The 20,631-nt window shown below is 38.2% G+C and overlaps 2 protein-coding genes across 2 annotated transcripts in view; both read left to right on the forward strand.

Moving 5' to 3' along the window:
• The window catches only part of SFMBT1 (Scm like with four mbt domains 1), a 38,636-nt gene extending 33,092 nt beyond the window's left edge, over positions 1-5,544 (forward strand). Inside the window, exons 16-20 of the mRNA XM_015819690.1 lie at positions 107-371; positions 1,249-1,427; positions 1,532-1,777; positions 2,380-2,508; positions 5,404-5,544. Of these exons, the coding sequence (XP_015675176.1) occupies positions 107-371; positions 1,249-1,427; positions 1,532-1,777; positions 2,380-2,508; positions 5,404-5,544 (960 nt within the window). The remainder of the gene's footprint in view (positions 1-106; positions 372-1,248; positions 1,428-1,531; positions 1,778-2,379; positions 2,509-5,403) is intronic.
• Positions 5,545-14,092: 8,548 nt separating this feature from the next.
• The window catches only part of LOC107290772 (store-operated calcium entry regulator STIMATE), a 39,442-nt gene continuing 32,903 nt past the window's right edge, over positions 14,093-20,631 (forward strand). The window contains exon 1 of the mRNA XM_029284812.1: positions 14,093-14,171. Within this exon, the coding sequence (XP_029140645.1) occupies positions 14,108-14,171 (64 nt within the window). The 5' untranslated portion in view covers positions 14,093-14,107. The remainder of the gene's footprint in view (positions 14,172-20,631) is intronic.

Genomic DNA, 20,631 nt, shown 5'->3' on the forward strand with positions numbered 1-20,631 from the left:
TTCACTGGACAGATACAAGCCATGGTTTACAAATCAAAATAGTGTAAGCCACAGGCTGTAAGTCACAATATGGTACATTTTGGTTTTATTACTGTACTGTGTGAAGCCATCGCATGTGTATTTCTCTGATATACAGAGTGTATTTCTGTGTTTACTTTCTCCTTTCCTTATTAATGAAACCTTCCTTTGCTACAGATATAAAGGAAAGAGCTACCGGGCTACGGTGGAAGTGGTAAGAACAGCTGATCGAGTTGCAGACTTCTGCAGGCAGACCTGCATCAAACTGGAATGCTGTCCAAATCTCTTTGGCCCCCAAATGGTGCTAGACAAATGTTCTGAGAACTGCTCTGTTCTAACAAAAACCAAATACAGTAAGTAATTGTATTATTGACATTTATTTACTCCAAATTGTGTAGGCAGCTAGAAAGAGCATTTTTCAATGAATACACAATATCCCAAAAGCTTTATGATGGCTGCCAGTTGGCACTTCTTAGGGCTTTCAGTAAACAGAAACAAAGCTTGCAGTGGTGTAATTGGATTACAGCCAGTTGCTTGGATAACATACTAATCCATGAATTAATGCTATTTAATCAATAATAAATCATGGGTACCATTTATGATTAATGGTTTTCTACTTCACCATGAAGTGCCCACATTTTGGGCTTCAGACATTACAATATCTCAAGTCAAATTATGACTGCATTAAATTGAAGAGAAATATCTTGCAGATCTTCTTCATAACAGTTAGCTAATTTTTTACGGAGGAAATTCAGTAAGGTTATGGCTAAGTGCGTATGTGAATCCAACCATTGTCACTGTAATTTCTGAAAGCGTTTTGTTTCAGATTTTAGTAAATAAAATGCTACTTTCACTTCCATTAGCATCTTACATACTATCTTTTCTGTTTGATACACCCTCCAGATAACCCTTCTTTATATTATTTGTTCCTTTTTTGGGGGGGGGAATGGCTCTTCTCTTTGATTGCATCTCATGGTAGCATAACTGATGTATTAAGAAAGCAGTTTGACTTATAAATTGGCAGACAACCCATCCTGGTCTTTGTAAACACTCTGCTCTTTTTCCTAAGGCATACCCCACCACTGCTACTACAGTAACGTAAAGGTTGCACACAACCAAAATAAGCCTCTCTATATATAGTATTAAGAATAAGGCCTTATCTTTTTAAGAACTAACAAATGATGAATTGTGTTTCGTGATAACAACCCTTTTCTTTTTAACCTCCTGCAGCCCATTATTATGGAAAGCGGAGAAACAAAAGGATTGGCCGACCACCTAGTATCCACAGCAACATTGAGGCAAGCATGAAAAAAGCAAACAGGAAAAGAAAAAAACGGAAAAACTTCTTTGTTCATAAGAAGAAGCGATCCTCTACCTCTGTAGATAACACACCAGTGGGATCACCCCAAGTATGCAACTGGGGGGTGGTGTGTTTAATATGCAAGTCTATAGAGGTTGTGGGATAAAGTGGTTGCTAATCCATGCTATTCTGAGTGGTTCTGTATTGTTTCAGGGAAGTGGAGGTGAAGATGAAGACGATCAGGATGAGATAGACGAGGAATCTCTTACTGAAGACAGTACTTCTGAGCATCAGGAAGAGCTGCTCGAGGAGTCTGAAGTATCAGAGAAGAAATCACAGTCCTCTTCCCCAACGCAGAGTGAGCAGTCTCATTTTGGGGCTCCAGATCGGGACAAACGGAAAAGAAAACTACGGACTTTTTCTTTCTCAGATGATGAAAATAAGCCACCTTCACCAAAGGTATGTTTTGATTTTAAAACATGTAACAATCATCAAGCTTTTCAGCAACTCTCTCTCTCTGTGTAAAACTTTCAAATTTCCCTTAAATGCCTCTTCTCCTAAACTGGCACCACTTGAGGGCTGAGGGTGATTTCTGCTCACTTCGTGAAGCTAACCTTTAAAAAAAACAAATCTGAGAAACCAATTTTATTAATTTTTTCCTTTCTCCAGGAATTAAATCTACACTTAAAGATGGATGATTAACCTTTATTTCTTTAACTAGGACAGGGGTAGGCAACCTTGGCTCTTTTATGACTCGTGGGCTTCAACTCCCAGAATTCCTGGCTCAGGAATTCCGGGAGTTGAAGTCCACGAGTCATAAAAGAGCCAAGGTTGACTACCCCTGAACTAGGAAAACCTAAGTAATTGTTTGCAATTTAAAGTACATAAAATGCACCTTTCTGGCCTGTGTGCTAGTCCTTTTTATATATGAATGTAATAACTTTTATCAGCAATTTTGTGCCTCTAAATTTCAATGTGCATAAAGAACATTTTTATGTTCTGGAAAAGATATCTCTAAGGAAGAAAAAGTGATATTTTTGTCTTTATGTCTTGTGGCATAGGAAATAAAAATAGAAGTTGATGAAAAATTACAGCTGGACAGCAATCCTCTGGAATGGAGTGTAGCAGATGTCGTGCGGTTCCTTAAATCTACAGATTGTGCACCATTAGCTAGAATATTTCTGGATCAGGTATGTTTTATTATTGGCAATGAATAATTGACTCCATGAAACCAGTATGTCAACTAAAATAACATTTTGATCATTTTACCTCTGTTTATACATGCATTTGTGTAATTTGTACATATATATATACATGTGCACATGTATAAATTATTAAGAATGTTTTAATGGGAAGGTAAGACTTCTCAAATTTTCTTTGGACTAAGTCAGACCATTTACCATACTTTTAACTTTATCACTAGGCCTTTACTTTAATGTGTGTCTGTATGAATTTATATATTTAATTTAAATTTACTTATATCTCTCTCTCACAGGATTCTGAATGACTTACAATACAATTTTGTAACACATAATACAAAAACTTAAAAAACAAAACAAAAAGACAGCCAGAATTTGTCTGAGATGAGATCTTTTCTAAATGTTGCTCTCTTTGGACTCAGTTAGAAAGTAAATGTATGACTCCTGTAAAATATTACCACATTTTGGGGCCAACTTATAATGAACAGGGATAGTTTTTTTCAGTTTTGAAAGGTACTGGCACATTTGATCACTAATAGGTAAAGTTTTAACCCAGAATCACATAAAAAATCCTGCTGTGCTGCCTCATTGTGGCGGGGAAGGGTATATATGGGAAGGATGAGCAAAAGATGCTGGAAATGTATGCCAAGTGTATGTAATCTTAGCAAGATCATCTAAGGCGTGAAGATCATCCTAGCTGCCAGCTAAAGCAAGCAGAAACCTTTATTGGGCAGCAGTGTTATGGGATGGTATTAGGAGTCAGGTGATAATTTTAATGATAACAGCAAAGGCATCATTTTATACTGTGTAGGAAAAGGCAAGGGTAAACCGCTCTTGTATTTCACCAAGAAAAGAACACAGATAGACAAGATAAAGCAATTGATGATACAGTGCCAGATGATGGGCTCCTCAGATCAGTGGCACACTACATATTATTGAGGAAATGTTGAGAATCTGAGTGCAAATGGTATTTATGAAGTAACTAAACCAGTGTTTCTCAACCTTAGCATCTTTAAGATATGTGGACTTCAACTCCAAGAATTCCCCAACCAGCATGCTAGCTGGTGAACTCTGGGAGTTGAAGTCCACACATCTTAAAGGTGCCAAGTGTTTGAGAAACACTGGCCTAGACCAGGGCTTTTCAACCTTTTCACCCATTGTAGCACTTTTAGGATATGGCAACATCCGAGTACCACCAGTCGCCTAGCAAGGTGTCAAAAACTTGATGACAAAAAAAAAAAGGAAAAAAGTGATGAAGTACAGGTAGTCCTTGACTTACAACAGTTCGCTTAGTGATTGTTCAAAGTTACAATGGCACTGAAAAAGTGCCCCCCAAGGCACAGCCAAGCAAGACACCTGCCTGCCCACCCAGCGGCACTCTTCCTCCTGTCCGAGGTTTTCATTGTTGTGAACATTTCTGTTGAGGATTGGCAGTGGGGGTGGGGTGGGGGTGTGTTTTTTTTCCCCGTCTGCTGGGTGGTTGCAGCAGGTTTTGGTCACTTCACATGATCCTGGGACACTGTGACCGTCATAAATATGAATCAGTTGCCAAGCATCTGAATGTAAATCACAAGACCCTGGAGATGCTGCAACATTCCAGCTGAACGGCGCTTCTTCTGGGCTCAGCAGAGGTGCCAGGATCAGTGCTGCTTTCCAGCTGATTGGTGCTTCTTCAGGGCTCAGCAGAAGCACCAGGATCAGCGCCAATCTCCAGCTGGAGCCTGGCGCTGATCCCGGCACTTCCGCTGAGCCCTGACAGCCCTGCAGCTCCAGCCATCTCTTGCTCAGGCTTGTGCAGTGCTGCCACCGGTTCAGCTCATTCCCCTCCCGTTACCACTTTTCTAGGATGGTCACGTACCACCTGCCAGGTGCCAATGTACCACAGGTGGTACCCGTACCACTGGTTGAAAAGTCCTGGCCTAGACTAAAGCCTTCCATCTGTTTTGCAAATATAGAAAGAAATTTATACTCCCAATGATAGGGAATGGATTGGAATGTTATTTGACCATTTCTGAAGTGGTCTTATACATGTAGTCCTTGTTTAATAACCACATTTGGGGATTGGGAAGTCAGTCGTTAAAGTACATTATTTATTATTAGAATATTGCATTGATACATAAGCCAGGAGTCTACAGTGCTATTGCAGAGCAGTAGTTTGGCTGCCTGTTTATCAGGTCTTGTCAGGTACACACTTGCCTGCTTCCCATGGTGTGCCATAAGAGTGCGAGCTAGCTCCACACCAGAGAGAAAGACGAGAGGCTCTTCTTGCACCATTATCCTAGGCTCCCTCTCAGGAAGGTTCAGAGCTGGCAGGATTTGATTGCCTGCACAGAGCACTAACTGGTACACATTTATCTACTCACATAGAACATACTTTTGAACTGCAAGGTGGGCAGAAGCTAAGGCAAGTAACGGCAGCTCATCCAGCCATGCAGTGCTAGGACTCGAACCACTGGAGCAGAGACCATCTCCAGTGTCATTAAACCTCTTAGTCATTAAGTGAAGCAATCACTAAGTAAAGTCACTGCTTATGATCTTACTTCAGCTTTCCTTTGCTTTACAGACCTTCGAAGGTCATAAAAGCAAGGATTGATCATAAAATTACTTTTTTCTTCATTGTCATAATTGAGAACAGTCACTAAACGAGAATTGCCTGTATTCTAAAAAGAAGAAGATAGAGCAATGTATTTCCATATTATTTAAATTTAATAAGTGAAGGATTTAATTAATTTTATATTGCTATCATATCCATCTTTCTTGTTCTTTTTATTCCTCTCCTTACATCCAGTTTATTTAACTTACTATATGTAGTGTCTTACCAAAGTATTATAATGCCTTAATAAAAACACATTAATAAAAAACATTTCTTTTAATTTCCCTTGATAGGAAATAGACGGGCAGGCACTTCTCTTGCTCACTCTTCCCACGGTTCAGGAGTGCATGGACTTGAAACTTGGCCCAGCCATTAAACTTTGCCATCACATTGAAAGGGTTAAATTTGCCTTCTACCAGCAGTTTGCCAACTAAAACAGGAGGAAGAAGATAAACTGAACCTGAAACTTTGAAGCACAAGTGCAGTAACCTGCTTTTCCTTCAACAGGAAGAACCAAGAAGGGTTAGATGGAAACTGCTTATGAACTGGCTTTATAGTTTTGCACTTTGAGTGGGGAAAATACTTGGAGCAAAATATTAATGCAATCCTAACTATCTTTGCAGCTGTCTTTTGGCTTTAAAAAGTAGTACTTACTCGTTCTGTACATCAGGGCTTTTTTATGAATAAAAGATGATTTAAATATCTTTCGTGAGGAGAAAAAAAAATCCTCCAGTTGTGGTATGGACAGAAAGAATTTACAGCATGTGGAAAGGAATGCAGAAGATGAGCATCTCTTTGCTGCTTGCTGAATGACCGTCCTCTTTTTAATTTTTAATTTTTTCCAGTCTTGAAGATAATTTAAATGAGTAGACTAGCTGTTTGCCAAGATACGTGGTGTGGCCAAAAGCTTAAAAGTGAAAGTGCAGCTTCTTTCTGATCTTTATTTTAGAGCCTGCTCTCTACCTCTAAAACCAAAAAAGGCTACCAGGCAAGTAAAAGTATGATACAGCTACTGACTTTTCTGTAGTTAAATTATGGATGCTCCTCTTTTTTCTACTGTCCTGACAGAATCCTAGCCTTTAGCAGCTACTACTTGATAGTCACAGACTGAAGAAGTAGCACTCTTTATTATGGAGAAATACTGATAGTGAAGATTGAGCCTGTCATGTTGTAGATAAAAGTAGAGAGAGAAAACTTAGAAATTGTGGATATTAATATGTGCTATGGGTAAGCTAAAGTTGCACAGAAATATTGCCACACATCAGAAATATATATGTTCAATTTTTTTTAGAAAATATGTAGCTGTTTAGGGGAAATTACATGGTCTTCCCTTATTATTTGCTTAAAAAACTGAACTTGCATCCTTAGAAGAATGAATTGAAATGCAGAGCTCCGTCCAGTTCTCAAATTATTGAATTTCTCCACTTAATCGTTACACTTTTGTAAATGCACCCATAGAACTTGATTTTCTTAAAGTATATACAGAAAAAAAATTGTGGCATAGCTTGCATGCCATACACACACATTAGGAGATGGAGTTTGGTTTGCCTAACGTGTAGAGAACTCAACCGAGTTCATCAGCTTAATATGCTGATCTAATACAAAGAGCTACTACCCACAACTATAGGAACAAGCTGATGCTTTAACATGTTTTGAATGGAAAAGTAGGTTTTTATGGAAGCTAGAAGGACCAGAGCAGTTTCTGCATTTCTACCCATTACATACATAATTGGTGACTTCAGCCACTGAGTATTTATTATTCACAAGTTAGATCAAAGCATTGGTGACTTGCTGGAGAGTCATGTTGCAGGGCATATTGAATACTTTTAGGAAGAGAGAGAATGTGGTATCTTGAAAGAAATTTCTTCATAACTTACATAGAATCCTAGAGACAGAATGATTTCATGCTTCAGGTTTCAGTCAAAGTAGGTTTGGTACATGAAATGTTATGTAACTGAACACGTGGGCCAAGTTTGCAATTAGATTTGTATATTGAAATTAGTGTTATTCAGATGCTCCATTATTTATAAGAACATGCATGTATGTGAGAGTATAAATGCCTGTGTTTGGCATCAGAAAGAATATTGGAGGTTTTTTTGTAAAAAAAAAATATATATCAGGCTCAATGTAATTCTTGCTTTATTTAATTAGCTCCAGTTGGAATACGTCCATGTGTTCAAACTTGTATGTCTAACTTTTTCAGGGTTTTTCAAGTAAAGCTTTCATATGCCATATATTGCTATAAGTAATATTTTGAATGCCAGTAAAATAGATGCTGGCTTATTTAGGTTGTATTTATAGGCTGACATTTCAGTCTTGTTCTATCATTTTGGTCTTAGTATAACCGTTAAGGGTTTTTCAAAAAAAGATGGTTTTCATTACTTGTTACTTTGAATGAGTCATTTCTATGCAACATGTAAAAAACCGATACATTTCATTTCTTGAGGCCAATTCAAGCATGTCTTCTGGAGTGAAGTTTAAAAAGGTTTAATATAATTTGTAAAATATTCCATATATAGTTCTGAAATATTATGAGTTTAGTAAAATGTAATTTAATCTATAAATCATTCATCTCTTTCCTATTATTGCCCTGATGAGTCAGCCAGTCTTACCTGCTTTGCTACGATGTGACATTCAAAGCCTGTTGGAATATTAGAATTGGTTAAAGAAAGTCTGCAAAGTTAGATAACATTGTATATCTTTATGAGGCCAGTGACATTCTAGCTTGGAAAAATTCTGTTGGTTTCAAGGCCTGCATTAATATTTACCTAAAGCAGAGAGAGTAGAAAGGTAAACATAGTTTTCAGATTCCTGGTGCTAATTGCTGTAGAAAAAGCATATAAAAGCTGGCAGCAAACTAGATTTTCTCATGATTGGTGTCTTGAAGAAACACTTTAAAATTTGGGGAGATAGAAAAAAGTCAACATAAACATTTAGCCTACTCTGAAAATACAAGCTGCTTTTTTGTAATTGACCAATGTGCAAAATATTCTTCAATTTTACTCTGCGTAATTGCCATTTTTATGATTCTAAAGATTTGGGAGAACAAAAGAATCAGTCCAGTATTTCATATAGTTACTAAATCGAGCACACAGTTTTCCAAGATTCAGAGATTCTTTTTTTATTTTTAGTATTACAGGCCAAAATTTATCAGTTAAGAAGAGTTGAATAAAAGGTTTTTGCAAAAGATGTTTGCCAAAATGTGAAGTCTAAAGCCAGGATATCAGCCATTTTGTTTCTTTCTGTAAATAAAAGTTCACTCAAGATGTACAGCCAAATGTTTTAGCAGATATAAAATTCAGCATTTTAAATGAAGGTCTTTAAATGCCATTTTTGGCTTTGCCTAAGATAATTGTCTGCTCTGAAAATTTTCAGAATACCCAATAGTTGCTAAGCACAAAGAAACTGGCATTGCCTGGAAACCTCACTGATGTAAATTTCACTATATTCCAGGTGCATATGTTGGTATTAAAGTTTCCCCAAATTATCCATATATGACCTTTATATTTGAAAGCAGCCTTAAGGGTAAGAGGTCAGAATGGATTTTGAAAGGATAAAACTAGTTTAAAAACTATGTTATATCTATAATTCAGTAGTATTTGTTGCATGTGCAGCAATATAACCCCCTTCCCTTGACTTGGATTTGTAACAAATGGATTGTATACTGAAGGCTATGAATGTGAATTCTTTTTTTATATCATGTTTCAAAACCAACACTGGAGAAGCACCAGCATAGTGTTTACTCCTCTTAAGTACTTGCTTGCTAGAAATAGATTCTATTATTTATATTCTTTTAAGCAATTCTTTTTAAAAAAAACTAAAAACCAGATTCCGTGCAAGAGAGCAAGTTGCTTTCTTCAATTAATCAGTTTAAAGTTCCAGTATTTGTCCTGTGCAGGGCTAGAACCTGGAATCCCTAGACATTTGGAACTTCACAAAAATAGGATTGACTTAAAATACCGTAGATGATTTATGTGTATGAAAAATGTATCCCTGTGTTTGCCCTATGGAGCCTTATGTACCTTATATTACTGAAGGTTTATATTCATCAGCTTCTCCGGCTGCTATTTTGTTTAATTTTCACCCATTTTCTCTTCTGTTCTGATTGTTCCCTTAATGTTCATAGACAATCAAAATCTCCTGAAAGAGCCTCTAAGGCAGGTACTGCCAGCATATTTCTTAGTTGTAATAGCTCATTGGACATGCACTTTCCTGCTTTGCTCTAAAAAAAGATTAAAGATGTATATTGTGTTGTCTTTTCTGCTTGCTGTATTTTTACTTTAATTAATATATATGTGTGTGCGTGTGTGTGAACTGAGGATAACATTTTGAAAGTAGAAGTTATGCACATAAAATGTCTACTGAAGCACCTTCTTTGTTGCCTAGGTGCATCAGGTAAAGGGTTTTAAAATATTTTAGATTATTTGACTTGTTCTGTAAATGAATGTATATAATTTTGTGGTACTTCATGACCGTTTTAAGTGGTTGTAAGAAAATTAAAAATACTTAAATTGATGCCAGTTTCTTTTGTGATATTGTTGCCTGCTTGGAGTCTTTAATTGTTAAAGAAAAAGTAGATTTGAAAATTCATAGCAGTATATGTGACTTTCCAAATATTTTACATTGTTTTTAAAAAAAAAACCCAACTGCAGTTTTCGAATCCTAGAGCAAATTGGCTATTGTCACCTTAATAACAATTTTCTGGGAAACATTTCTATTTTGGATACTTCAACTGTATTTTTATTTTATACATCTCCAGCTGAAAAATCCTCACACATTCAAAAAACTAATATTGATGTTTTCCAGTATCCAAAAATAACCCAAAATTAAAACATTCAAATTATAGGGGTCCTTGTCTTTTTTCCCCTCACTCAATTCTTATCTAGTTATATTTTATAGCACCACATTAATGTTACAAACAAGTAAGATAAGTCTTTTATCACATTAAAATAATAACACAAAATTAAAACATTCAAGTTAGTCTTTTATCACATTAAAATAATAACACAAAATTAAAACATTCAAGTTCTAGGGTTCCTTCTCTTTTTTCTCCTTCACTCAATTTTTAATCTAGTTATATGTTATAGTACCATACTAATGTTACAAACAAGTAAGATAAGTCCTTTATCACATTAAAGTTTAAGCACTTAGAAATAATTAGATGCAGTATCATTTCTCCCATCAGCTAACACAGAATGAGAAATGCTATTGCCCTGAAACATTGGAAACAGATTTCCCTGTGTTTCTTTTATCCCAGAAGAAACTGAAGCTTAAAAGTATAAAGGGGCAACTCTTGGATTTGAGATTTAAGGGATTATGTTCATAACATAAAGATAAATTGGAGAAAATAGATGGCTTTGCACAGTTCCTTTGGAACATTAATTATATGTTAGTTTGTGTTTGGAGGCAACTTGATGGTCAACTGTATGTCTGTTTTACTATATATATCAAGGCCCCCAAAGTTCAGTGGTGCTTTTTTTCTGGAAAAACACATTGAAAGCAAGTAAAGCACAAACCTACAGACAAATGCTATTTGTGTGAGGCTAATAACTTTTTTTATACTAGCAAGCATTCTAATTTTCCAGAATTCTTCCCCAAATGGTAAAATGTGCTAACAGTATAGTGATGCTATATTCTTTCCCAAAAAAATAATGAATGGAAGTAAATTTGTATCAATAGTTACACCATACAGAAATTAAGAGCAATGATAGTCACAAAAGTGGAGAGGATATTTTTATATTACATTTGAAAACTATTAACACTGGGCAGAGGTCTGTGTGTATTCCATATTACCACTAGAAGTTGGTTCTAATCCTAATATTCCTTGAAATAACTTTTAATGTAATGTAGAACAAAACATTGCTTTTATCTAGTTAAAAATAAAAGTGAAACAAGTCACTGCTTTGACTTGCGCAAACCTATAACAGAAATCAGACATTTGAAACTTCAGAAAAATGGGATTGATTTAAAATTGAGGTTGTATATGAAAAACATTTTTTTCTTTTACTTGCAACCCCAATATAGATTTGAAATATGTCAGAACTTTTTCAAGGCCACATAAGCAGACTTCAGTTTGAACAATGGACCATCTGTTTTTGCATCAACTCCTGTTTAGTTTGACGAGCACAAGACTCCAGAAGAAGTGAGAGAAATAAAAGAGAACAGCATTGAGTTCTAACAGCATCCACTATCTGCAGAGAAACACTTTTGTTACAAATGTCAGTTAATTTTAAACCAATATTGTTGCTTTCAGTATAAATGTCACATTTTAACAAAATTTGGTAGAACAATCCTTCCCATCTAGATTTCTGATTTCAGTTTTGAAAGCTATTCGAAAGCTAATCCTGGGTTCAAAACTGCATAATTTCATTGTGCTGCAGACTCAGGTATCTGTTCAGCAAAGCCCAAACTGGCCCAAGGATATCTCAGAATTTGACAATGGAATCTTACACTGAATTTGATGCCCAAGATGACTGACAAAAATAGAATGTGATACCTTGTTTCAAAGCAACATTTGGTAGTACTTTACATTTTAGACAATTTTCTGGGATACTATTAACAGCTATTAAAGAGCTATAATTTCTGATCTAAGTTTGTTGAAAAACCCCAAGGAACTAATAGAACTTGTCCTGTTCTTTGTTTTTTTTCTAATTGTATCTAAAGCTAAATCTTGCCTTTATTTTTGCAGCATATTTATTTTATAACTACATTACTGAATGCCCCTGTAGTACTGCTTCCAAAGTTATCCTCTTTTAATTACTTTATTATGGGCAGAGGAGGGTGGCCATTGTTCAATGTCAATTACAACCTGCCCAGAACTATCACATGCATTCTTGTCGTCTTCTACAGGAGGAATTTTATTTCTTTCTGGTACAGATTATTCATTATTTACCATGATGCTTCTGTGGGTTGTTTTCTGACTTCTCCATCTGAACCCTAGAATTGCTGATGGTCTCTCATCCAAATATTAACAAGGCTAGATTAGCTTTCAAATTGTGCTGCCCCCTGCCAAGAGTAATCCATTTTAATGTGCTAGTTTTGTAATTCATGGCTCATCAATATTTGCAACCATGCAGCATGTTCTCACGTGAGCCAGAATCTGAATACTAGACCACTGTAAAACTGCCTAAGTGTATCAGGGGGTGAAAGTTACTTTTTCTGAAAATCTGTATTGCATGGTTCCTCGTAATATTAACATATAAATTAGCCAGGGTTGCTGAAATATTCTCCACTGCCACTTTCATGCATCTTGAGACCACTGAATTTCCTTATTCCATTCTTCATACACTCTTGCCCCACTTTCAAACTGCAGAGATAACCAGTTGCAGGCATCTTTGCCACGTTTAAAAATCTGGGGAGATAGGACCCTCCCCCCCCAAACTTGCCTGAGGCTCTGAAGGGGAAATCTCTGAAGTGATGCTCACATTAAGGAAGGAGAGCTTTCTGCAGACCCCAGCCTACCAAGAAATAGTTTGATTACACAGATTGCCTTGAAAATATCAGAGTGAGGAAAAGAAGATACAATAGTGTAATATTTAAGCAGAGTTGAAAAGGTTCAGATATTCCTCCTTCCTTTTTTTAGGGCAGGAGAGCTTGGGGGTTGCTGCCTCTCAAGCATATTCCAAATTGTGTGTGTATATGTATATATACACACAACACACAAACATACATACATACTTTGGAATATGCTAATATTTGGTTGAGAGCCAGTTTGGTGTAGTGGTTAAGATATCAGGTAGAAACAAGATGGCGATGAGTTCTAGTCCCACCTTGGCACAAAGCCAGCTGGGTGACCTTGGACCAGTCATCTCCTCTCAGCCTTAGAAATGAGGCAATGGCAAACCACTTCTGAAAAACCTTGTCAAGAAAACTGCATGGACTTGCCAAGGTAATCTTTGAAAATCGGACATTATTGAACAGAAGAAAAAAAACCACAGCTCCTTAGCACAAAAACCCATCTTTGATATCTGAGTTATTGCATTGGTCATTTGCAGTTTCTCTTGGAACCTAGAACTTATGAAAGCAAACACATTACCTTAGACTTGACTGCAAAATATGCAGATTATATTGGGTCTTGAGAAAAGACCAAATACAGGCTTCCACGGTTAATCATACAAAATATATACGTGTCAATAGAGGCACAGCCGTTCGTAATATATACCTGAAATCGTTGCCCTAAAAAAAAAGAACACAACTAATGTCCAAAATAAAAATCGAGCTTCCAATCCTTATCCGTAGGCGGAATTGCATTCATAGGATTAAATACCCATAGCGGTAATTAAATTCCGTTTTCCTCCCTCGCGCTTCGCCGCGCTCCGCCTTCTCTCGACCTGTTTTTGAACCCGCGTCCTCAAAAGAAAACCCCAAAGAGCTGCACTGGCAGCGCCGAGGCTCAGCGGCTTAACTGTCCGTCTTTTCGCCGGTCGCAGACGCCCGAAGCCAAACAAAGGTTTGCTCGGAGGAAAACCCGTTAGGAACCGAAGGCACGCAAGCAGAGAAGCAGGGCCACCGCCGAACCCCGGCTCTTCCTCTGCACCAACAGCGAAGCGCGCAACCCTGGAGACGCTTAACCTCCACGGCTCTGCCTGCCTGCCCGCCTTCCTCCACTTAACCAGACCAAAAGCCGCACTGGCGGACAGCCTGCTCCTCTTAGCCACGCCCCCAAACCGCCCACGAGCCAATCCTGATTGGAAGTACGTCACGCGGCGGCGGTGCCGTGACGCGCGGGGGAACCCCTCCCCCTTTTCCCAGGAAGTGCCGCGGAGCGTATGAGCGCGCCTGGCTTACGTCTTGCTTCTCGGCCGCCGCAGCGCGCGCGCCCCTGCCGCGCGCCGCGCCGAGTGGGCCATGGGGGGCTCCCTTGCCCCCAACGGCTCGCTGGCTGTCACGCCCAAGCTGGACCCCCGGCGGAACGGCGGCGCTTCCTCCTCCTCCTCCGCCGCCGCCTCCACGGTGAGGTCCGGGCTGGACTACCGCGGCTGCAAGAACGGGGCCCTGATGGACAGCTTCGGCATCTTCCTGCAGGGGCTCCTGGGGGTTGTGGCCTTCAGCCTCCTCATGTGTGAGTGCTCCGTCTGGACCCCCCCCCCCGGTCTCTCCTTCTGGCCTCTGGCGCCCCCCTCCCTGCTCCGCTTCCAGTGGCCTCTTCCCTGCTTTGTGTTTGGATGCAGCTCCGCCTGCTTGGCCTCCCCCGGTGCCCACCTCTGCCCTGCTCCCTTAGTGAGGTCGTGACCCAGCAAAGCTCGCTGCCCCTCTTCTGGGCGCTCCTGTCCGGGGCTCCGTTCCTCCTTCTGGAGCGCCCGGCCCTAGAGCAGCAGAGGCCGGCTTTCCGGCGCTTTGCCTTGTGCCCAGCGGGGCCTGCGGGGCTTTGTTCGGCTCTGCGCGTCCCCTTCCTCTTCTCTAGTTCCGAAAAAGGCTCCGTCACGCTTTCCGCGCCTGTAGCCTGGCGGCTTGCAATAGTGTATAAGATGATTGAAGTATGCTTTGGAAGGCGGCTCTGTCTCTAATTCTGTGAGACACCTACTTTTACTAGTGGACTCAAGATGTAGAGCTGTAGATGTAGATCAGTGGTTCTCAACCTTTTTAATGCCGCGACCCCCAACCGGTTGTAAGTCGAGGACTAAACCGGTCGTAAGTCGAGGACTAAACCGGTCATAAGTCGAGGACTACCCAACCGGTCGTAAGTTGAGGACTTTCCCTGCCCGGGAGCGCCGAGCATGCGTGGTTCCGCCCCCTGCGCCGGCCGAGGCGTAGCTGGCAAGCGGCAGAGACGGAGCAGGCCGACCACCAGCTGGCCCAGCCCAAGGGAGGTAAGGCACCCGCCGGAAAAGGGGAAAAAAATGGCGGACAAAAAAATGGCGGACAGCCTTGCTTGGCGACCCCCGTGAAATGGTCGATCGACCCCAAATGGGGTNTTTGATTGGCAATGTTGTTTCATTTTCAGTTTAAGGATTATCCTGCATGACTTTTGGAAGTGTGTCACTCTCTATACATGGGCTGCTTACAATCTGCTGGAATATGGCATATGACTATATTCTAACATTGGGCCACATTATTTTCTGATCTGTCAGGCTTATTTGGGAAATGCTTGTAAAAGCTAATGCTTGAAGTCATGTCTTCTTTGTTAGAAACATTTTCAGTTTTTTTGTTTAAGAGGTTTTCAGCCTAGCAGAATGATTCATGTTTACAAATTTGAAGTCTTTAAGTCTTTTTATGGTTGATATTAATCCCAGAACAGCAGCTTTTAGCTTTCTGTTTGGTTCTGAGTTGTGAATAGTCAGTATAAAGTGGGAAATTACAGGTAGTCCTCAACTTACAACCGTTCATTTAGTGAACGTTCAAAGTTACATCACTGAAAAAAGTGACTTATGATCATTTTTCATACTTATGACCGTTGCAGCATCCCCGTGGTTACGTGATCAAAATTCAGACAGTTGGCAACTGACTCACATTTATGACGGTTGCCTGGAATCGTGTGATCACCTTTTGCAACCCTCTGACAAAGTCAGTGGAGAAGCCAGATTCATTTAACAAGTATGTAACTAACATAACAACTGCTGTGATTCACTTAACTGTGGCAAGAAAGGTCGTACAATGGGGCAAAACTCACTTAACAAATGTCTTGCTTAGCAACATAAATTTTGGGCTCAATTGTGGTCATAAGTCGAGGATTACCTGTAGTTACTGAAGTTTTATTTTGTAGTTTATTTCTAGTTTTATAAGCTTATAAGAAAAAATATATAAAGTATTTTGAAGAATGTTTGTTGCCTCTTCCCTTTGCTTTTTGTTTGCATAACCTGACTTACAAGCAGCGAAACTCTAGCTGATCACATATGAGCATTAGATTTAGGCTTTAGGTCACTACATATGAATGGATTTTGCATCATGACATCACTGTACATGTTTTGTCATATTCATACAGTCTCAGTTTCCTATAGATACCTATGGTGTCATTAATAACATTTAACAAGCCATGTAAAGAATTCTATTTTTAATTTTGCAACGTTCCTAAATTCAGTATTAACTTGAAAATTAATGAGGTTTGCAGTAAAACCTCATTGTTACAGCCATCGACCTCTTCTTTCAATATTCCTTCTCCGTCTCAAGAATTCTATGACTAATGAGAATGCTTAGTCATAAACATGGTCTTTTTTTTAGTCTCAGTTTCTTTGGGTCTTAGCCATTTCTCCATTGTCCATGAATAGTGCTACATAAGGCCTCAGATTATTGTTACTCATGTGAACATACATAGCTTTATTGATTTATTCTATACATTTCTTTTTTAGGATTTTTTTTTAAATTATTTGTAGTTCTGCAATACTTCCTTCAAACAGGCAATACCTCTGGAACACATAGCTCTGGCAGTTTTCACTACATAAGTGCTGTTACTTGAGTGAATTAGATCTGTGGTGATGATTTTTAATTTTCAAACCTCAGATGAGAATATTGTTTTTTAAAAGCTCATTTAAGGGGTTTTTTATAAAACACAACAATAGGCTTAGTGTATTTTTAATGATGGATAAATATAGGTTGTGAGTGGAATTGTTGATATAGACTTTGTGAAGGCAATAAAAGAAATGATATAGTTTCTATTAATTTTCTGAAAGAGAAAACCATTTATACTGACAGAGCTTTCAGGGTTTATTTTTTAAGTTTTTTAAAGAAATGTATAAGGACCATGGACAGCTCCTCCAATGTAAATCAGTATTGATTTTATTTAGGGTGTGTCAGATAAAAATAATTACTTTTTTCACCAGAAGGTATAGAGAATCATTGGCTAATGAGTATTCATTTTCAAAAATCTATATTCAGAAATATGACTCTTCTACTAGTAAGCCCAGCTTTTCATTAGTTTTACAACTTGTAAAACAGGCCAGATGAGACATAGAACAACATTTTTAAATGCACAATATATATTGCTAATCACTGCACCAGGTATCAATAAGCTTAAGAATCATTGTTCTCTACAAAAATTAAGCATGGAAAAATATTAGGTATTAATTAGGCCTGTGTTGGTGGAATGCTATGTAATAGCCACTAGTAGGATTTAGCTACATACATAGTTAGAATATGATGGGAAAACTTTGAAGAAATCCCAGAGCTAATGACAAAACTGGGAAGTTTCAAAAATATCCTGAATTCAGAAGGCAGTAGCAAGACATGTCTTCGTTATGACAAAGATAATAGAGATATGTCTATAAAGTCAAGAGGAGTTGAGCTTGTCTTGAGTGAAACTTTACCTTTTCAGAAGAATGTTTTAGTTAAGGGAATTCCCTGTCCCATTGTTTAATAAGAAAGATATCCTTCTTAAAAATAATGCATTGAAAATATATGTATAAAGCAATTATTTGTGAAAACTGAAGTAGACGTTTCTGCTGTTCTCACCTGAACTGCTTTCGTTCTGGAAATTGAAACTAGTTGTTCTGTACAGAAGAAAAGTAAGAGTGTAAGGATATACTTTGAGCAAAAAAGAGTGATAATCTAGAATACTTCTCTTAGGCTTATTCATAAGACTAATAACATCAAGTTCTATGCAGCTGTTTTCAAGGATATCACATTAATAGGTTTAATTCTTGGAGACCCAAGATTGAGAACTTAAGAAAAATAAATTCCCAGTTTCTGTCTAAATTATCATTGTAAAAAACTATATAAATATAAGCAGCACAGTACTGTGTTTTTGGTTTCCATTCCTGCATCTCAATGCCTTTTTTGTCTCTATGTTAAGTATTTTTAGACTGTAAGCCTGAGGACAGAAGTGTTCTTGTTTTTATTGAACTGTAACCTATTACAAATGTCCTTCTCTTCAAATATGAGATCTACATGCTTTAAATTAATTAAATAAATTTATTTAAAGTAAGTGGATCTGAAACAGGCTATTCTAAATTTCTCGTAACTGAAACAGGAACTTTATTCCTGGAATGAAAAAGATGAGAGAGGAAAGGAAAAGAAGAACTTTGTTAAATTATAAAGCCTTCAACTTGAAATCTGAGCTCTTGAGCGGGTGTGGGTAAATAATGTAGTGTGAGAGGAAAGAGGGTTGTTTAATCTTCAAGTATATATATATTCTCACAACCTAATACCACCACCCTAAAAGCTCTCTAGAATTGAGAGGTGGAACTTTTTCTTATCCCTAACCATTGCTTTCTTTTTTTCCCTTTTCTAAAAAGGGGAATCAACACACTAATACGGACTTAATTCTTTATCTCACCCAGTCTGGCTCCAATGATCTATAGATCTTATTTCATTATTTCTGTTTCACCAATTAAAACCCTGAATCAAATTTGTAAGCAGACATCAGCAGCTTTTTAAAATCAGCTGCTGAAAAGATTTATATGGGAACATTCCACAGTTGGGTTTCTACCAAAGAATGATTTCACTTTCTTAACTATAGAAATAGGAAAACAGCCTTCTAAATTATGGCTCAGGAATGGACTCTTGGGCATCCAATCATCATGAACAGAACTGCCATCAGTATTTTTATGGGCCCTTTTAAAATTTATAAGCTTATATTTTTATTTTTCTAGAAGATAGTTCTTCAGTATGCAAATACATTTCTTTGTTTTGTTTTACAAAGAGGTTTTGGTATGATATTTCTTTTCAAATTATGAAAAAATGCTTTGCAGTTATCTTTTTCTCTCCTATATTTTCTTCTAACCTTAAACAGAAAGAAACAGCTCAGAAAATCTTATCAATATTCTGGAAATTTGCAACTCCCATTCTTTTAACTACACCCAATATTGAATATAGTACACTGTTCAGAGTCCCTCTTTGAGGGAGATGGGCAGTTTAGAAACATAGACACACGTACACAGACACAGGAATATGTGTGTGGGAAGATTGTTCCCCCCTTTTTTTGCACACAAGATTTACTCTGTAAAATCCAACATGATCATCAGACACACTCTCAGGATGTGGTTAGGGACTAGGAGGGGGGGAGGGGAATTCATTCAATTGAGGGACAGTATTTCATGGGCATAATGGATGAAGCTTTTATTCTGGATTACTTGGGTGCTTTCAAAAGTACTTCACATATTTTCAAATAGCTGCAGAATTCTTATTGGCACATTTTTTTTTCAAAATCTGATCTTTTCATCTTGTACATCCAGATGTCATACTTGGCCATATAAACAGTTTGTTCACTTTTCTTTAAAAAATTAATCTTTAGGTGGCCATTAATATGCAGATTTTAGGTTCATCTCAGAAGTTGTCCCTTTAAATCAAAATGTAAAAATGTAAAATGTAACTTTATCCTTTAGGAATAAAATAGTACAACTTCATTTGTGATGCTATTTGTTCTTTATGCTTCATGCACATACCTATTCTTATGCACCATTACTTCGACTTTGTCTATTCAGCTATGTTACTTCCTGGTATGTAGGAGCTTACTGCAACTCTGTGCAGGTCATTTAGAAATGAATCTCACCAATTTCAATGCTTCTCCCAGCTAATAGGATTACACATTAGCATCTCATTTATCTGAAAGGAGAACACTGATGCTCTAAGATTAAAGACATGGGAGGAAGAGGTCAAAAGACATAGATGCAAGATGCTTCTTATATTTTAAAACAAGGGCAAATGTCCCAGAAGACAGTCAGCAATTCACATAGAACAGTAACCACATTTTCTTTTCTGATGAAAATAGCCATCACTTCTAGGTGCAGAAATTCATTTCACATTTCATTCACATATTACAGTACCTTTCTCCTGTTTAACCTTTGGCCTATCATTTTGATCAGTCTTAGGCATCACTTCTAAAACACTTCCAAAATAAAACAGCTCAGGTTGGAAAGCTTGGAAAATTACAGTCTCATACAGGTATCTAAAACAGTCCCATATGGAAGTCACATGCAATCAGTCAGCTATCCCTTTGTGGCCTGGAGAGCTCTTGACCAGGGAGGAACAAAGATTTGGGGAAATGAAGGGTCCTTTGGAAAACGGTACAAGCAACCAACAAGTTTGAATTTTAAAATGCTCTCTCCTTTAAAGAGCAGGGAAGATGACTTTGATGGAAAAATGCTGCAGCTGTTACCTAGGCCAGTGGTGGCGAACCTATGGCACGGGTGCCAGAGGCGGCACTCAGAGCCCTCTCTGTGGGCACGCGCGCCATCACTCCAGTCCTCGGCCTTCAGCTGGGTTTTATAAAACCTTTTCGCTTATCAATCAGTCAATTTCAACTTCTCGCGGGGAAAAAAAAGATCTTGCAAAGTTGGAATTGATTGATTGAACTTTTTAGTCCCACCCAGTCTGCCATTACCACCGCAGCCACGCCCACCCAATGGGCCACACCCACCCGGCACCCGACGATGCATAAGTGGGTTTTGGGTTGCAGTTTGGGCACTCGGTCTCTAAAAGGTTCGCCATCACTGACCTAGGCAGAAAGGACTAATCATTTTCTTAACCCCAGAACATTTGTCAGTGACTTAAGCAGGCACCTTCCTAATTCACTGAATTATAAGAAGGAGGAGAAGGTATATCACAACCAGACTTGCCAGGTTCTGTTATTGTAGCCCAGTGGTTCTCAA

Source organism: Protobothrops mucrosquamatus, unplaced genomic scaffold, assembly GCF_001527695.2.
Source record: "Protobothrops mucrosquamatus isolate PMUCROS unplaced genomic scaffold, P.Mucros_1.0 scaffold967, whole genome shotgun sequence".
NCBI classification, from domain to species: domain Eukaryota; kingdom Metazoa; phylum Chordata; class Lepidosauria; order Squamata; family Viperidae; genus Protobothrops; species Protobothrops mucrosquamatus.